Here is a 14,643-nt window from a genome sequence, read left to right as displayed (position 1 = left end):
GCTATGTGCGCACGTTGCGTAAATACATGCAGTTACGCTGCGCTTTGTAGCGCAGCGTAACTGCATGCGTCCTGCGTCCTCTGCACAGTCTATGGAGATTGCGCAGGGGCCGTGCGCACGTGGCGTCTTAGAGCGCAGCGCTTCGGCTGCTGCCCGAAGCGCTGCGTTCTAAGAAGTGACATGTCACTTCTTATGTGCGCTTTGCCGGCAGCTCCTGCTCCGTCTATGGCAGGAGCTGCAGGCAGAGCGCATGGAATCGGCTTTTTTTTTTTTCTCTACGGACATTTTCTGCAGCGATTTGAAGCGCACGTGTGCTCTTCAGATCGCTGCAGAAATTTCTGCAGGGCTAGTACGCAACGTGCGCACATAGCCTTTAATGATGGGAACTACACCGATGTAAGAATCTCCATGGTGTGGATTGGAGGAGCCGTGTGTCTAAATGAAATGGGTGAGGGGGCAAAGTCACATTTCATTGGGTGAATTTTCTCCGGTCTGCCTTCATAAACAGGCTGTTAAGTGACCACTGATCGCAAACAAGTGGCTGATCAGCGATCCTTTAGTGCCACCTGTCGTTTCGTGTAAACAGACCGTAAATTGCATACTAGCTTGTCTTTACAAGCACTTTGCAATTATTTTGATGTTGAGCATGATATAGTAGTTATATAGATTGACTTTGCTATATGATTAGGGTCCTTTCAGCCGTTCGTCACCTCCTTAGGCCAATGTAACATGTCTGACGTGCAGTCTATATTTAGTAATCTTATTTTCACGATGATCATAAATATATTTGTATATTTAAAACCGTTGACTACCATTTGACAACCCCTTCTTAATGTACCCAGATCCCTGCATGAAATAAAATAATCTGTGTATATACAGTTGAAACCAGAAGTTTACATCCACTATCTGAAAAGACACATCTGCATGTTTTTCTCACTTTCTGACAGGAAATCAGAATAAACCTTTCCCATTTTAGGTCAATTGGGAACCTAAATTATTTATATTTGCAAAATGCCAGAATAATGAGAGAGAGAGAGAATGTTTTAAGGCATTTTTATTACTTTCTGCAAATTCAAAAGTTTACATACATTTCATTAGTATTTGGAACCATTGCCCTTAAACTGTATGACTTGGGTCAAACGTTTTGGATATCCTTCCACAAGCTTCTCAGAATAGTTAGTAGGAATTTGTGCCCATTCCTCCTGACAGAACTGCTGTAACTGAGTCATGTTTGTAGGTCGCCTTGCTCACACATGCCTTTTCAGCTTTGCCCATAAATTTTCAATAGGATTGAGATCAGGGCTTTATGATGGCCACTCCAAAACATTGACATTGTGCTTTTGGAAGACACATTTTGCCCAAGCTTGAAGTTCCTGGCTGATGTTTTCAGTATTGCCACGTACTTTTTTTCCCTCCATGATACCATCTATTTTGAGAAGTGTGACTGCCTTCTGCAGCAAAACCCCACAACACGATGCTGCCACTTCTGTGTTTCACAGTTGGGATGATGTTCTTAGACTTCAAAGCTTCTCCCTTTTTCCTTCAAACGTAACGATGGTCATTACGGCCAGACAGTTCAATTTTAGGTTTGTTAAACTACAGGACAAGTCTCCAAAAATTAAGGTCTTAGTTCCTGTGTGCATTTGCAAGCATTAATCTGGCTTTGTTTCTTTTGGAGTAATGGCTTCTTCCTGACAGAGTAGCCTTTCAGCCCATGTTGCTACAGTATTAGTTTCATCATAAAAAATGACAATCTTAGCAGCTTCTGCGAAAATGACAATCCTTAGCAGCTTCTGCGAGCGTCTTCACAAGGTCTTTTGCTTTTGTTCTTGGGTTGATATGCACATGTCTGAACGAAGAACATTAATCTCTGGTACACAGAACCCGTCTCCTTTCTGAGCAGTATGAGGCCTAGACATTCCCATCTAGTACAGATGAACGAGGCATTTCAGGTATCTGAAAATTGCACCCAAGGATGAACCAGATTTGTGTAAGTTCACAATTCTCTATATGAGATCTTGGCTGATTTCCTTTGACTTTTTTATGATGCTACACAAAGAAACCGTGTGTTTCAGGCGTGCATTAAAATACATCAACAGATGTCTCTTACTCAGATTTTGCCAATAAACCGATCAGAATCTTCCAAAGAAATTACATCATCATATTGTTTTAACCCTTCATGACTGAAGACAAACTGCTATGTCTTAAATCCTGTTTGGGTAATCACCAGCTGCTGCGGTGAGCCAGTGGCGATCCCTGCACATGTCTGCTGATTTGAACAGCAGACATGTGCGGCTAACAGGCGCGGGTGGATCCGTGATCGACCAGTGCATGTTAACCCCTAAGATTGTGCTGACAAAATGTGACAGTGCGATTTAAATGGCTGCGGCAGGGAAATTGCCTTTTTCTGCAGCCATCGGAGGCCCCATGACTCGATCACGGTGAGCAGATGGTTGCCATGGTAGCATCTGCTCATGTGATCATCATGACGTAGTTCCTGTTAGAGCCGACAGAAAAGCAACTCTAACAGGAACGCAGCATTTTTACGGATCAGAGCTGTGCAACAGACTGCTGATCTTTATAGTCCCCTAGTGGGACTAGTAAAATAAAAAAAAAATTAAACGAAAAGTTCAAATCGCCCCCTATTAAAAATGAAACGGTTAAAACAATAAAAATATACACATATATTTGGAATTGCCACGTTCAGAAATACCCGATCTATCAAAATATAAAATCATTTAACCTGATTGGTAACCGGTGTAGTGGCAAAAAATTCCAAACTCCAAAATTTATTTTTTTTTTTTTGGTGGCCGCTAATCTTGCGCAAAATGCAATAACAGGCAATCAAAATGTAGCGTCTGCGCAAAAATGCTACCATTTATAAACGTCAGCTCGAGACGCAAGAGATAAGCCATCACTGAGCCCCAGATCCCGAAAAGTGAAAACGCTACGGGTCGCGGAACATTGTACAAAAAGTGCACCACTTTTTTGGACAAACTTCTGAATTTTTTTTTAACCCCTTAGATTAAAGTAAACCTAAACATGTTTGGTATCTACAAACTCCTACCAACATGAGGTATCACACCGACACATCAGTTTTACCATATAGTGAACACTGTAACTAAAATACCCCAAAAAACAATCATGGAATCGCACTTTTTTGCAATTTTTCCACACTTGGAATTTTTTTTGCCGTTTTCCATTACATTATACGGTAAAACTCATGGTTTCATTTAAAAATAAAACTCGTCCCTCAAAAAACAAGCCCTCGTTTGGCAAGATTGAGGGACATATAAAAAAGTTACGGCTCTCAGAAGAAGAGGAGCAGAAAACCGGTGATGAAGGGATTAAAGGCATAGTACTCTTACTGTATGTAAACTTTGACTTTGTAGAAAGTAATAAAAATGCCTTAAATCATTAACTCTCTCATTATTTTGGCATTTGGCAAATTATAAATAATTTTGGATCCTAATTGACCTAAAACAGGAAAGCTTTATTCTGATTTCATGTCAGATAGTGAGAAAAACATGCAGATGTGTCTTTTTAAATAGTGGATGTAAACTTCTGGTTTCAACTGTATATACAGATTTTATTTTATGCAGGAATCCGAGGCCATTAAGAAGGGGTTGTCTAGTAGTAGTCAACTGTTGTAAGTATACAAATATATTTATGGTCATTGTGAAAGTAAGATTACTAAATATAGACTGCACGTCAGACATGTTACACTGGCCTAAGGGGGAGACTGATATGTATCTTTTTAGTGTATGTAAACTTCTGTCTTCAACTACTCTTTGTCAGACTAATGTAGACATTAAACCGAATCTGTCATCACAGTTTTGCTATCTCCCCTGAGAGCAGCATAATGTAGGCAAAGAGACCCTGAATTCTACGATGTACAGTGGGTACGGAAAGTATTGAGACCCCTTTAAATTTTTTCACTCTTTGTTTCATTGCAGCCATTTGGTAAATTCAAAAAAAGTTCATTTTTTTTTCTCACAAATGTGCACTCTGCACCCCAATCTTGACAGAAAAAAAACCCAAATGTAGACGTTTTGGCAAATTTATTAAACAAAAAAAACTGAAATATCACATGGTCATAAGTATTCAGACTCTTTGCTCAGTATTAAACGGAACCTGTCACCAGTTTTTTCACTATTAAAATAAAAGTATCACCTTCTGCAGCTCCTGGGCTGCATTCTATGAAAGTGCCCTTGTTCCCTTACTCCCCTTGCAGACCCTGAAAATAACTTAATAAAAGCTGACCGCCACGTATGCTAATTACCTGATCTAGTCGGGTGGGCGTCCTCTTTTTCGGTTCCTGTCCCCCCTCCTGCCACTGTTCGCTGTCCTTTTTTCTTGATTGACGTGATGACACCTCTGTCCTCATCCTCTTTGCGCTTTCAAATCTCGCCCCTGTTCAGTCATGTCTGCTCTCACAGGCGCAGTTCGCTCTGCAATATCGCGGGCGGAGTATAAAACATATCTGCCCTCGCGCGCGTCGGTGAGCTAAATGCGCAGGCGTGAGATTATGGTCAGCACTGTGCATGAGCTCACCAGCCTCATCCTCGTGCCTGACCATAATCTTGCGCCTGCACAAATTCCTCACCAGCGCGCGCGAGGACAACTATGTTTTTTGCTCGGCCCGCGATGTGGCAGAGCTAACTGCGCCTGCACGAAATTTGGCCGAGCAGAATGGATGACGATGGTGGCACCATCCTTGTCAATCAGGAAAGGAGGATGGCGAACGTGGCCAGAGGGAGGAAAAGTAGCAGAAAATTATCACGCCCATCTGACTAGATAAGGTAATTACCATACCTGGCGGTCAGATTTTATAAAGTTATTTCAGGGGTATATAAGTTTAGTCAGGAACAAGGTGCACCTTCATAGAATGCAGCCCAGGAGCTGCAGGAGGTGATACTTTTAGTTTAATAGGGAAAAAACTGGTGACAGGTTCCCTTTAAGTAGAAGCACCCTTTTGGCGCTAGTACAGCCATGAGTCTTTTTAGGAATAATGCAACAAGTTTTTCACACATGGATTTGGGGATCCTCTCCAGTTCCTTCAGGTTGGATGGTGAACGTTGGTGGACAGCCATTTTCAGGTCTCTCCAGAGATGGTCAATTGGGTTTAGGTCAAGGCTCTGGCTGGGCCAGTCAAGAATGGTCACAGAGTTGTTCTGAAGCCACTCCTTTATTATTTTAGCTGTGTGCTTAGAGTCTTTGTCTTGTTGGAAGGAGAACATTCAGCTAAGTCTGAGGTCCAGAGTACTCTGGAAGAGGTTTTCTTGTAGAACATCTTATTTGGCCTAATTCATCTTCCCTTTAATTGCAACCAGTCGTTCTGTCCCTGAAGCTGAAAAACACCCCCATAGCATGATGCTGCCACCACCATGTTTCACTGTTGGGATTGTATTGGGCAGGTGATGAGCAGTGCCTGGTTTCTCTCCACATACCGCTTAGAATTCTCACCAAAAAGTTCTATCTTCGTCTCATCAGACCAGAGAATCTTATTTCTCATAGTCTGGAAGTCCTTCATATTTTTTTTGCAAACTCTATGCGGGCAGTCATATGTCTTACACTGAGGAGAGGCTTCCGCCGGGCCACTCTGACATAAAAGCCTTATAGGTGGAGGACTGCAGTGGTAGCTGATTTTGTGGAACTTTCTCCCATCTCCCTACTGCATCTCTGGAGCTCAGCCACCGTATTCTTGTGGTTCTTCTTTACCTCTCTCACCAAGGCTCTTCTCCCATGATTGCTCAGTTTGGCTGGACTGCCAGGTCTAGTAAGAGTTTTGATGGTCCCAAACTTCTTCCATTTAAGGATTATGGAGGCTACTGTGCTTTTAGGAACCTTGAGTACTGCAGAAATTCTTTTGTAACCTTGCCCAGATCTGAGCTCCTTGGGCAGTTCCTTTTGACCTCATGATTCTCATTTGGTCTGACATGTACTGTGACCTATGAGGTCTTATATAGACAGGTGTGTGCCTTTCCAAGTCAAGTCCTATCAGTTTAATTAAATATAGCTGGATGAAGGAGTAGAACCATCTTAAGAAGGACCATAAGGAAATGGACAGCATGTGACTTAAATATGAGTGTCTGAGCAAAGGGTCTGAATACTTATGACTGTGATATTTCAGGTTTTTCTTGTTTAAAAAATTTGCAAACATTTCTATATTTCTGTTTTCTGTCAAGGTGGGGTGCAGTGTACATTAATGAGAAAAAAAAATGAACTTTTTTGAATGTACCAAATGGCTGCAATGAAACAGAGTGAAAAATTTAAAGGGGTCTGAATACTTTCCGTACCCATTGTATCACTTTACTGGGAGTAGCAGTTCTTACAAAAGCAGAGTTTTTAGATTTAGCAATGCAGCACAACTGAGAAAACTACCCCTCCACACCAGGCTCGTTATGTACATAGTCTATAGAAAGTGAGCTGCTGATCAAAGAAGGGGGCAGAGTTGGACGAGTGCATGCTAGTCACAGCAATAATAATCACCAGATGAGAAAGCCTTTAGTTTACGTAAGCAGCAGCATACAGCTTGACATATCACACATCATTGCATTCTGTGTTTCAACCCCTTTTTCAGATTACTTGGCAAAAGCCTGCTGACAGATTCCCTTTAAGTATCTGTTTTAATGGTATTATGAAGGCTGCAGCCAATCAGTGGCAGCTCATTGGCTGCTGCGATCATGACTGTTTATACCATAAACTGCCAAGCGACACAAAGCAAAGGAGCATCACCGATCTGGGAGGTGAGTATATATATATTTTTTTTTTTATACTGTGTGTAATATATATATATATATATATATATATATGTATGTGTGTGTGTGTGTGTGTGTGTGTGTGTGTGTGTGTGTGTGTGTGTGTGTATGTATGTGTATATATATATATAGATATATTCTAGTGTAATTAGAATCTAAGAAAATACATTTAATATGGCGCTTTTTTTGTTTCAGTGCATAAAGATGGATTAAAACATGTAAGTCAGTGGGATGACAGACTAAATGCTATACTTGCACTTTATCTAAAAAAGAGAGAAGCAACAGCATCAAGTACACAGAAAAAAACAAAGGCTGTAAAGGTAAGTAAAGCTAAGGAAGGCCCTCAAAATTCAGGGTAAATTAGTAATACCCATTTCTGGCTTAAACGTGTATTCTGCCTTGTTTTTATCTGTATAGCAATTTTTTACTTATCTCTGCAGCAGAGACTCGGTCTGTGTGTCTATATTGCTGTAACAATAAATAAATAAAACTGGCGTAGAGTCCCCCCATATTATGATACCCAGCACAGATGAAGCATACGGCTACAGGCTGCAGCCCCCAGCCATGATCTTATCTTGGTTGTGTAGCAAAGTAAGAGGAACTGCATGCGTTTAATTATTACTACTATTATTATTATTATTATTATTTATTTTATTTTTTATTAAATAAAACGGCATATGGTTACCCCAAATTTTGATGCCCAGCCATGATAAAGCAGACCGCTTTCAATCAGAGATGCAGGGACTGCCGGTAGGTGGGGGAAGCAGTGCACATGCATGAGGTTAATGAGTGGCCCCGGAAGTAGAATTACAGACGTGCTGCGGCAGGTAAGTATAAAGTGCTTCCTCTAATCCCTCTTCAACTGTGACAGAAAAAAACTACAGAAAATCACATTGTATCATTTTTTAAGTAATTAATTTGCATTTTATTACATGAAATAAGTACAGTGGAGCCTCGCTTAATGAGTAACCCATTTAGCAAGTATTTCGCTTAATGAGCAAAGCTTGCTGTAAATTTGTAACTCAGTTTACGAGCAAGCTTTGCTAAATGAGCAAAATACTCACCACACACACTTCCGTTTCCTTCATCCACCGCGCTCTAACCCGTTTTTGCAGTCCACACAAGCACGCACAAACACATACAAACAAACACGCACGCACACACATATTATGCTCACCTTACCTTCCGTTCCATCGCCAGCCTCATGGTTCTTGTAGTTCGCCAGTATAGGATGTGTATCGCAACCTTCGCGACGAGGGAGGAACTTCCGCTGTCAGCCGCTACTCAAAGGCAGCATGCTGACCAATCAGAGGCAAGCGGCTCCTGCCTTTGATGTCAGCGGTCTGGCAGCGTAAGTTCCTCCCTCGTCGCGACGGTTACCCGATACACATCCTGTACCGGTGAACTGCAAGATTCAGGAGGCCGGCGAGGGAACGGAAGGTAAGGTGAGCATAATATGTGTTTGTCTGTGTTTGTACGTGTGTGGAATGGCACAATAGGGGACCAGGATGGGACATTTAACAAGATGTGGAACGAATTGTCTGCATTGCAGTGATTTCTTATGGGAAATCTTGCTTTGCTGAATGAGTAACTTGGTTATCAAGCACACTCCCAGAACGGATTGTTCTCGTTAACCAAGGTTCCACTGTATCTGATAAAAATAGAAAAACAGAACTTAATATTTGGTACAGAATCCTTTGACTGCAATTACAGAAGTCAGATGTTTCCTATAGTTCTTGACTAAGTTTGCGCACACACAGCAGCAAGGATCCCACTCCTCCATACAGATATTCTCCAGATCTTTCAGGTTTTGGAGCTGTCACTGGGCAACATTGAGTTTTAGCTCCCTCCAAAGATTCTCTATTGGGTTCAAGTCTGGAGACTGACTAGGTCACTCCAAGAATTTGAAATGCTTCTTATGGAGCCACACCTTAATTGTCCTGGCTATTTTTCGGGTCATTGTCATGCTGGAAGACCCAGCCACGACCTAGCTATTTCAGTTCTCTTACTGAGAGAATGAGGTTGTTGGCCAAAATTATGCAATACCTGACCCCATCAATTCTCCCTTCCGTACAATGCAGTTGTCCTGCCCCTTTGCAGAAAAACACCCCAAGATATGATGTTTCCACTCCCATGCTTCACGATTGCAACGTTTTTCTTGGGGTTGTACTCTTGCTTCTTTCTCCAAACCCGGTGAGTGGAGTTGATGCCAAAAAATTATATTTTGGTCTCATCTGACTACATGACCTCCTCCCATGCCTCCTTTGGATCATCCAGATGGTCATTGGCGAACTTCAAATGGGCCTGGACATGTGCTGGCATGAGCAGAGGGATCTTGCATGCCCTGCAGCATTCTAATCCATGTAAATTAATGTAAGATTGACAAACATCATATGTTTCTTCCATTTTCTAATAATTGCATCAACAGTTGTTGCCTTCTCACCAAGCTGCTTGCTTATTGTCCTGTAGCCCATCGCAGCCTTGTGCAAGTCTACAGTTTTGTCCCTGGTGTCTTTAGACCGCTCTTTGGTCTTGGCCATGGTGGAGAGGTTGGAGTGTGATCAATTAAATTTGTGGGCAGATCTTATATACAGGTAACAAGTTTAAACAGGTGCAATTAATACAGGTAATGAATGCAGAGGAGGAGGGCATCTTAAAAAAAAAATATATATATATCAGGTTTGTGAGAGCCAGAATTCTTGCTGGTAGATGATCAAATACTTATTTCATGCAATAAACTTTAAATTATTTAAAAATCATACAATGGGATTTTCTTAATTTTTTTTTCTCTGTCACAGTTGATAAAAAAAACTTCAGACCTCTCCATTCTTTGCAAAATCGTCAGTGTATCAAATATATATTTGCTTGGCTTTTAAAGTCAGACTAAAAATACTGCGAACATTAAAACTCAAAATCTACCTCCCCTTCATGAGATTGCCCGCCCAATTTAGGCTCTATAAAAATGAAGGAGAAAAATGAGTTTTTGTATGAATGCAAAACCCCAGTGGGGTTTTGTAAGACCTAAGGGTCTTAAAGAACTAAAGAGACGGTGCCCAAAGAATAATTCTTAAAGGGGCAGCAACCATATAGTCGCTAAGGTGGGGCAACCTGATAAGTCACTCTTAATTTTGAAATTATAGCAATGGCTATCCACAACCCGTGCACTAGTAACTGGGGCCTCATTTATAAGAATTGCCTCACAGTAAGATCATTCTGGTTGCCTATAGCCACAGCAGAAGTAATTGGGCCTCATTTATGAAGATTGCCTCACAGTAAGATTGTTCTGGTTTTCTATAGCAACTAGAGTGCAGCTTTCAGCATTGAAGCTGCTAACAGTTTTTACCCAAAGGGTCTTAAAGAATTAAAGTCACAATGCCCAGAGTAGCTCTTAAAGGGGCAGCAACCATATCGTCGCAAAGCTGAGGCAACCTGATAAGCTTTTCCTGGTTGCCTATAGCAACCAGAGTGCAGCTTTCAGCATTCTAGCTGCTGAGGTAAAGTGAAAGATGAGAGATTGGTTGTTATGGACAATTGGAACAGTGTGACTGTGAGGCAGTTTTCATAACGGAGATTTGAGATCCTTCAGGACACACATTTTTTTGCTTTATACATAGATTCACCTATTAAATTTCTGATCTGTGTGAGGTGATTACTAAGGGTCATAATACTAAGGACTACTTTTTGAAATGCCACCCACAAAATGACCATCTATTGGGAAAGTTAATCCAAAAGTTATGAAAGCAAAACTGTCAAACAGTTGAGAGTCCTGGCTTGAAAAGAAACGGATGAGACAGGCTGAATCAAAGGCAACTGAAAAATCTGAACACTGGTATCGTTGTCTTCTGGAGAATCGTTTGAGTCAGGCTGAATCAAGGGAAGCTGAAACATGTGAGTAACAGGAATGTCGTCTTCAGGAGAAACGGATGAGACAGGCTCAATCAAGGCATACTGAAACCTCTGAACCAAAGGAATGAATGTTGTCAAGATGACCGTTTACGGCATTTGCAACTTAGCAAAGATGTAGGCAGCCTGACCTGACTTTTGAAGGTTTCACTAGTATCCAATTCAGGTCTATAGGTCAAGTTTGAAAGTCATAATAGGCAAAATGTACGTAATATGCGAACTTACTGTGACTCACCTGCTATGTGCTGCTCAAATGACAGTGTCAGTTTGGCACCTTTTTAAGGTTTATCCCCCCCCAAACCACTTCTTTCATACATGTCTGGAACACCACCCAGCTCCAAGCATTTTCTGATTCAAATCCACTTTCCAGATGTCATCCTTTGGTACAACGGCTGTACAGGATTTATGCCAAATTTTTTAAAGTCCACGGTTAAATATATCTCAAAATAGGTTTGAGGCGTCCTGTAGCAAATAAAGACAAACATTTTACAAATTTACTTTTTGTTTGACGAACAGATGCAACCTGATCGACGTTGTGAAGCTATACCTGAGACAAAAGACATTGTTTTGAATTTGCAAAGATTTTTCCATCACCGCAATCAGTTAGTAAACCTTTTTAAAACAGAACAGTGGTGAGCACATGAGGTGATTTAATTCTCCCATTGTTGACGAAATAGTTATTGTAATACTTGGACAGGACTTTCTGAGCCAAGATATAATTATTCAGCAACAAAGCGAAAATTTTCTATATATTGCAGAAACATAGATCATATGATGCCCTGTAATATCCTATAATATTTTGGAATGGCCAAGATGGCTATCGCTTTACTTTAATGCTGACTGATCCCAATTTAACATATTTTACGTAAGCGAAACTTCAGGTATTTTGCTACTGAGCTAATAATCTTTGGTACTGGACAATCTCTTTAAAGGTAAATTAAATGTGACGCGGTCAAAGTACAGAAAATTATCATACCCATTATGTCTAGTATGCTGGTACTAATGTAACTCAATGTTACTTCTGCCGTTCTAGCAAATCCCCGTGTATATTATGAATTACTCTTAAAAACTGTACATTTTGGGAATGAATGTATTGTGTGACAATTTAGTAAGAATTTCAGGAAAAACGGAAATTGTGACGTTTTCACTTAAATGTCTGAAACACAAAATTTCATTGATCAACTAAGGCCTCATTCAGATGTCCGTTTTTCACATACATGTTCTGTCCATGATATTTACAGAGCGCCTACCCATTATTGGGCTGTTTAAAATGTCAATGTGTCTTTTTTGGACCTTGTATTCCTGCAAAAATCATGGAGACTTGTCTGTGGTTTTTTTCTGGCATCACGGATGAGAAGAACTGATAAGTCAGACCACACATGGCATCAGTGTACAGTCCGTATGCAAAACACTGATGACACTTGTACCATTTTTTTGTTGTTGTTGTGTACATCAACAAACACGGATATTTGAATGAGACCTAGCCAAAAGGATAATTAATCAGGCGCGTTCTTCCTGGATACACTGGAAGAGCTGCCGGTGTGTGTATAAAGTGCTAAACACCCTTTGCAGTTTACGTTGTTGTTCCCTTTGGTTCCAGATAGCATAAGGTAATTCTTTTTTTTTATCCTATGATAGTACTTATCACTAAAGATAAACTAAGTAATTAATGCCATGATAGTAAGGGTACTGTCACACTTTAGCGACGCAGCAGCGATCCCACCAGCGATCTGACCTGGTCAGGATCGCTGCTGCGTCGCTACATGGTCGCTGGTGAGCTGTCAAACAGGCAGATCTCACCAGGGACCAGTGACCAGCCCCCAGCCAGCAGCGACGTGGAAGCTGCGGACACTGGTAACTAAGGTAAACATCGGGTATGGTTACCCGATGTTTACTTTAGTTACCAGCGCACACCGCTTAGCGTGTGCAGGGAGCAGGAGCAGGCACTGGCAGCGTGAGAGCTGCGGAGGCTGGTAACGAAGGTAAATATCGGGTATCCACCTTGGTTACCCGATGTTTGCCTTGGTTGCAGCTTACCACAGGCTGTGAGACGCTGGCTCCTGCTCCTTGCACATTCAGGATTGTTGCTCTCTCGCTGTCACACACAGCGATGTGTGCTTATCAGCGGGAGAGCAACAATAAAAAAACGAACCAGGGCTGTGTGTAACGAGCAGCGATCTCACAGCAGGGGCCAGATCGCTGCTCAATGTCACACACAGCGAGATCGCTAATGAGGTCACAAAAACCGTGACTCAGCAGCGATCTCAGTAGCGATCTCGCTGTGTGTGAAGTACCCCTAAGGTGTAAACATTCAATCTATTGTTCTGGTTTGTGCATACATTTTATGAGATTCTATGTATGACTTGTTTCCCCCATTAAATCTTTTCCACAGACATAAATGAAAAACAGAAGATGGCTCTTTAATCTTCTACTACTGGATTTATGTGAAAGTGAAGATAATGGAGTCTGATTTGCTTTTTGGCATGTTTGTTCATATTAACTCTTAAACTCCACTGAGTAGGGTTAAACCCTGAAGATGTGCACATATTTTTTAATTTATTTCATTGGGTATTTTTTCACCTTGTTGGTATGATGCACACCACATCTACGGTACATCGTTGGGTTTTAAACAATTTTAACTTATTTAGTGAGTCTGTCAAATTTCTTATTAAATGTCATTAAATTGTTGTTTGGATTGTAAACCTGTTATGCACAGAGACCAGAAAGCAACACAATAAATACATTGTATATGGAGCACTAGGTGGCACTAGAGTATGCCTTGTGTGTAGTTCTGTGACTAGTTGTGAGTATTTTTTTTACAATGTCTCTATATCAGTAGGAAAGATTTTAGTGTGTGTGTGTGTGTGTGTGTGTGTGTGTGTGTGTGTGTGTGTAAAATATATGATAATAGTTTTTATTTTTTTTTGTTTATGACTGCGCAGCTACTTCTAACTTTAGGTTATTTTTTTATTTTTTTTTTTATTAGGGGTGGGAGATTTATTTCCATCCATGAAAAGTTCCTTTAATGTATTAACAATGTTCAATTCTCTTCAAGTAAGGGGCTTCTAAATTAATAAAACCGAAATCTAGGACCATTGAATTATCTTATTTAAATTACTGCTGACATCTCCGTATAGTTTCTTAAAATCTCAATCAACAATCCATTAGAGCTCAACAGGAGTAAAACTAAATCCTCGTTTAAGTGTATTTATCCAATCTCTCTTCTCTCTTTCAAATGCTAAATCCATTTTAGCATATGCCCCTTCTTTCTCTCGCCTTTTTCTAAAGCCTAGCAGCTTCTATTACCCTTGTAAATATGAAAGATGCTAATCATATGACATATCACGTCTCAGTCGGAGGCTGGAATAAAGCCTTGAGATGTGGGATCATTGCATCCAGACAACAGCTTCATCAGCCAGAAAGTTGTGTTTTTTGGGTTTTTTTTTTCCTTTTGCCTTCAACTCTCAATCCCTTCTTTGTCTGCTGGAAAATGTAGGCAGTGCGAGCTTCCATGGCCATATGGTCCACTCTGTATTTTGTTAGTTGGATTCAGTAGGCTTTCTGTGTCTTGGGTGTGTGTGTAGAGATAGAGTATCCTCTTTTTTATCCTGTTTCCAAATGTGCATGTGCGTTTTATTATGTATGTTTTTAACCATTTGTACACTGTTAACCCTTTAATGACGCAGCCATTTTCTGCTTTTGCAATTTTTTTTTTTCACTTCTGCCAAAAACACCATTTTTTTATTAAAAAATATATTATTATTACATCTATTAATGTAGCCTGTAGCCGTATAAGGGCTTTTTTTTTTTTTTTGCAAGACAAGTTGTCATTTTTATTAGTACCATTCATTTTACCACATCATGTACTGCAAAATGGGGAAAAAAAATCCACAATGTGGTGAAATGACTAAGGAAAAAAAACAAACAAGTCTGCAATTTTGTTTTTTGGGGTTTTGTTTTTCCGGCATTCACTGTGCAG

The 14,643-nt window shown here is 40.6% G+C and overlaps 1 protein-coding gene across 1 annotated transcript in view; it reads left to right on the top strand.

The window, feature by feature from the left end:
- Positions 1-13,415, top strand: part of ZGRF1 (zinc finger GRF-type containing 1) — a 189,658-nt gene extending 176,243 nt beyond the window's left edge. Inside the window, exons 24-25 of the mRNA XM_075349440.1 lie at positions 6,957-7,081; positions 13,057-13,415. Coding sequence (XP_075205555.1) covers positions 6,957-7,081; positions 13,057-13,062 — 131 coding nt within the window. The 3' untranslated portion in view covers positions 13,063-13,415. The remainder of the gene's footprint in view (positions 1-6,956; positions 7,082-13,056) is intronic.
- The last annotated feature ends 1,228 nt before the right edge of the window (positions 13,416-14,643 follow it).

Source organism: Anomaloglossus baeobatrachus, chromosome 1 (assembly GCF_048569485.1).
Source record: "Anomaloglossus baeobatrachus isolate aAnoBae1 chromosome 1, aAnoBae1.hap1, whole genome shotgun sequence".
NCBI lineage: Eukaryota > Metazoa > Chordata > Amphibia > Anura > Aromobatidae > Anomaloglossus > Anomaloglossus baeobatrachus.
This window is presented reverse-complemented; position numbering and strand designations above follow the sequence as displayed.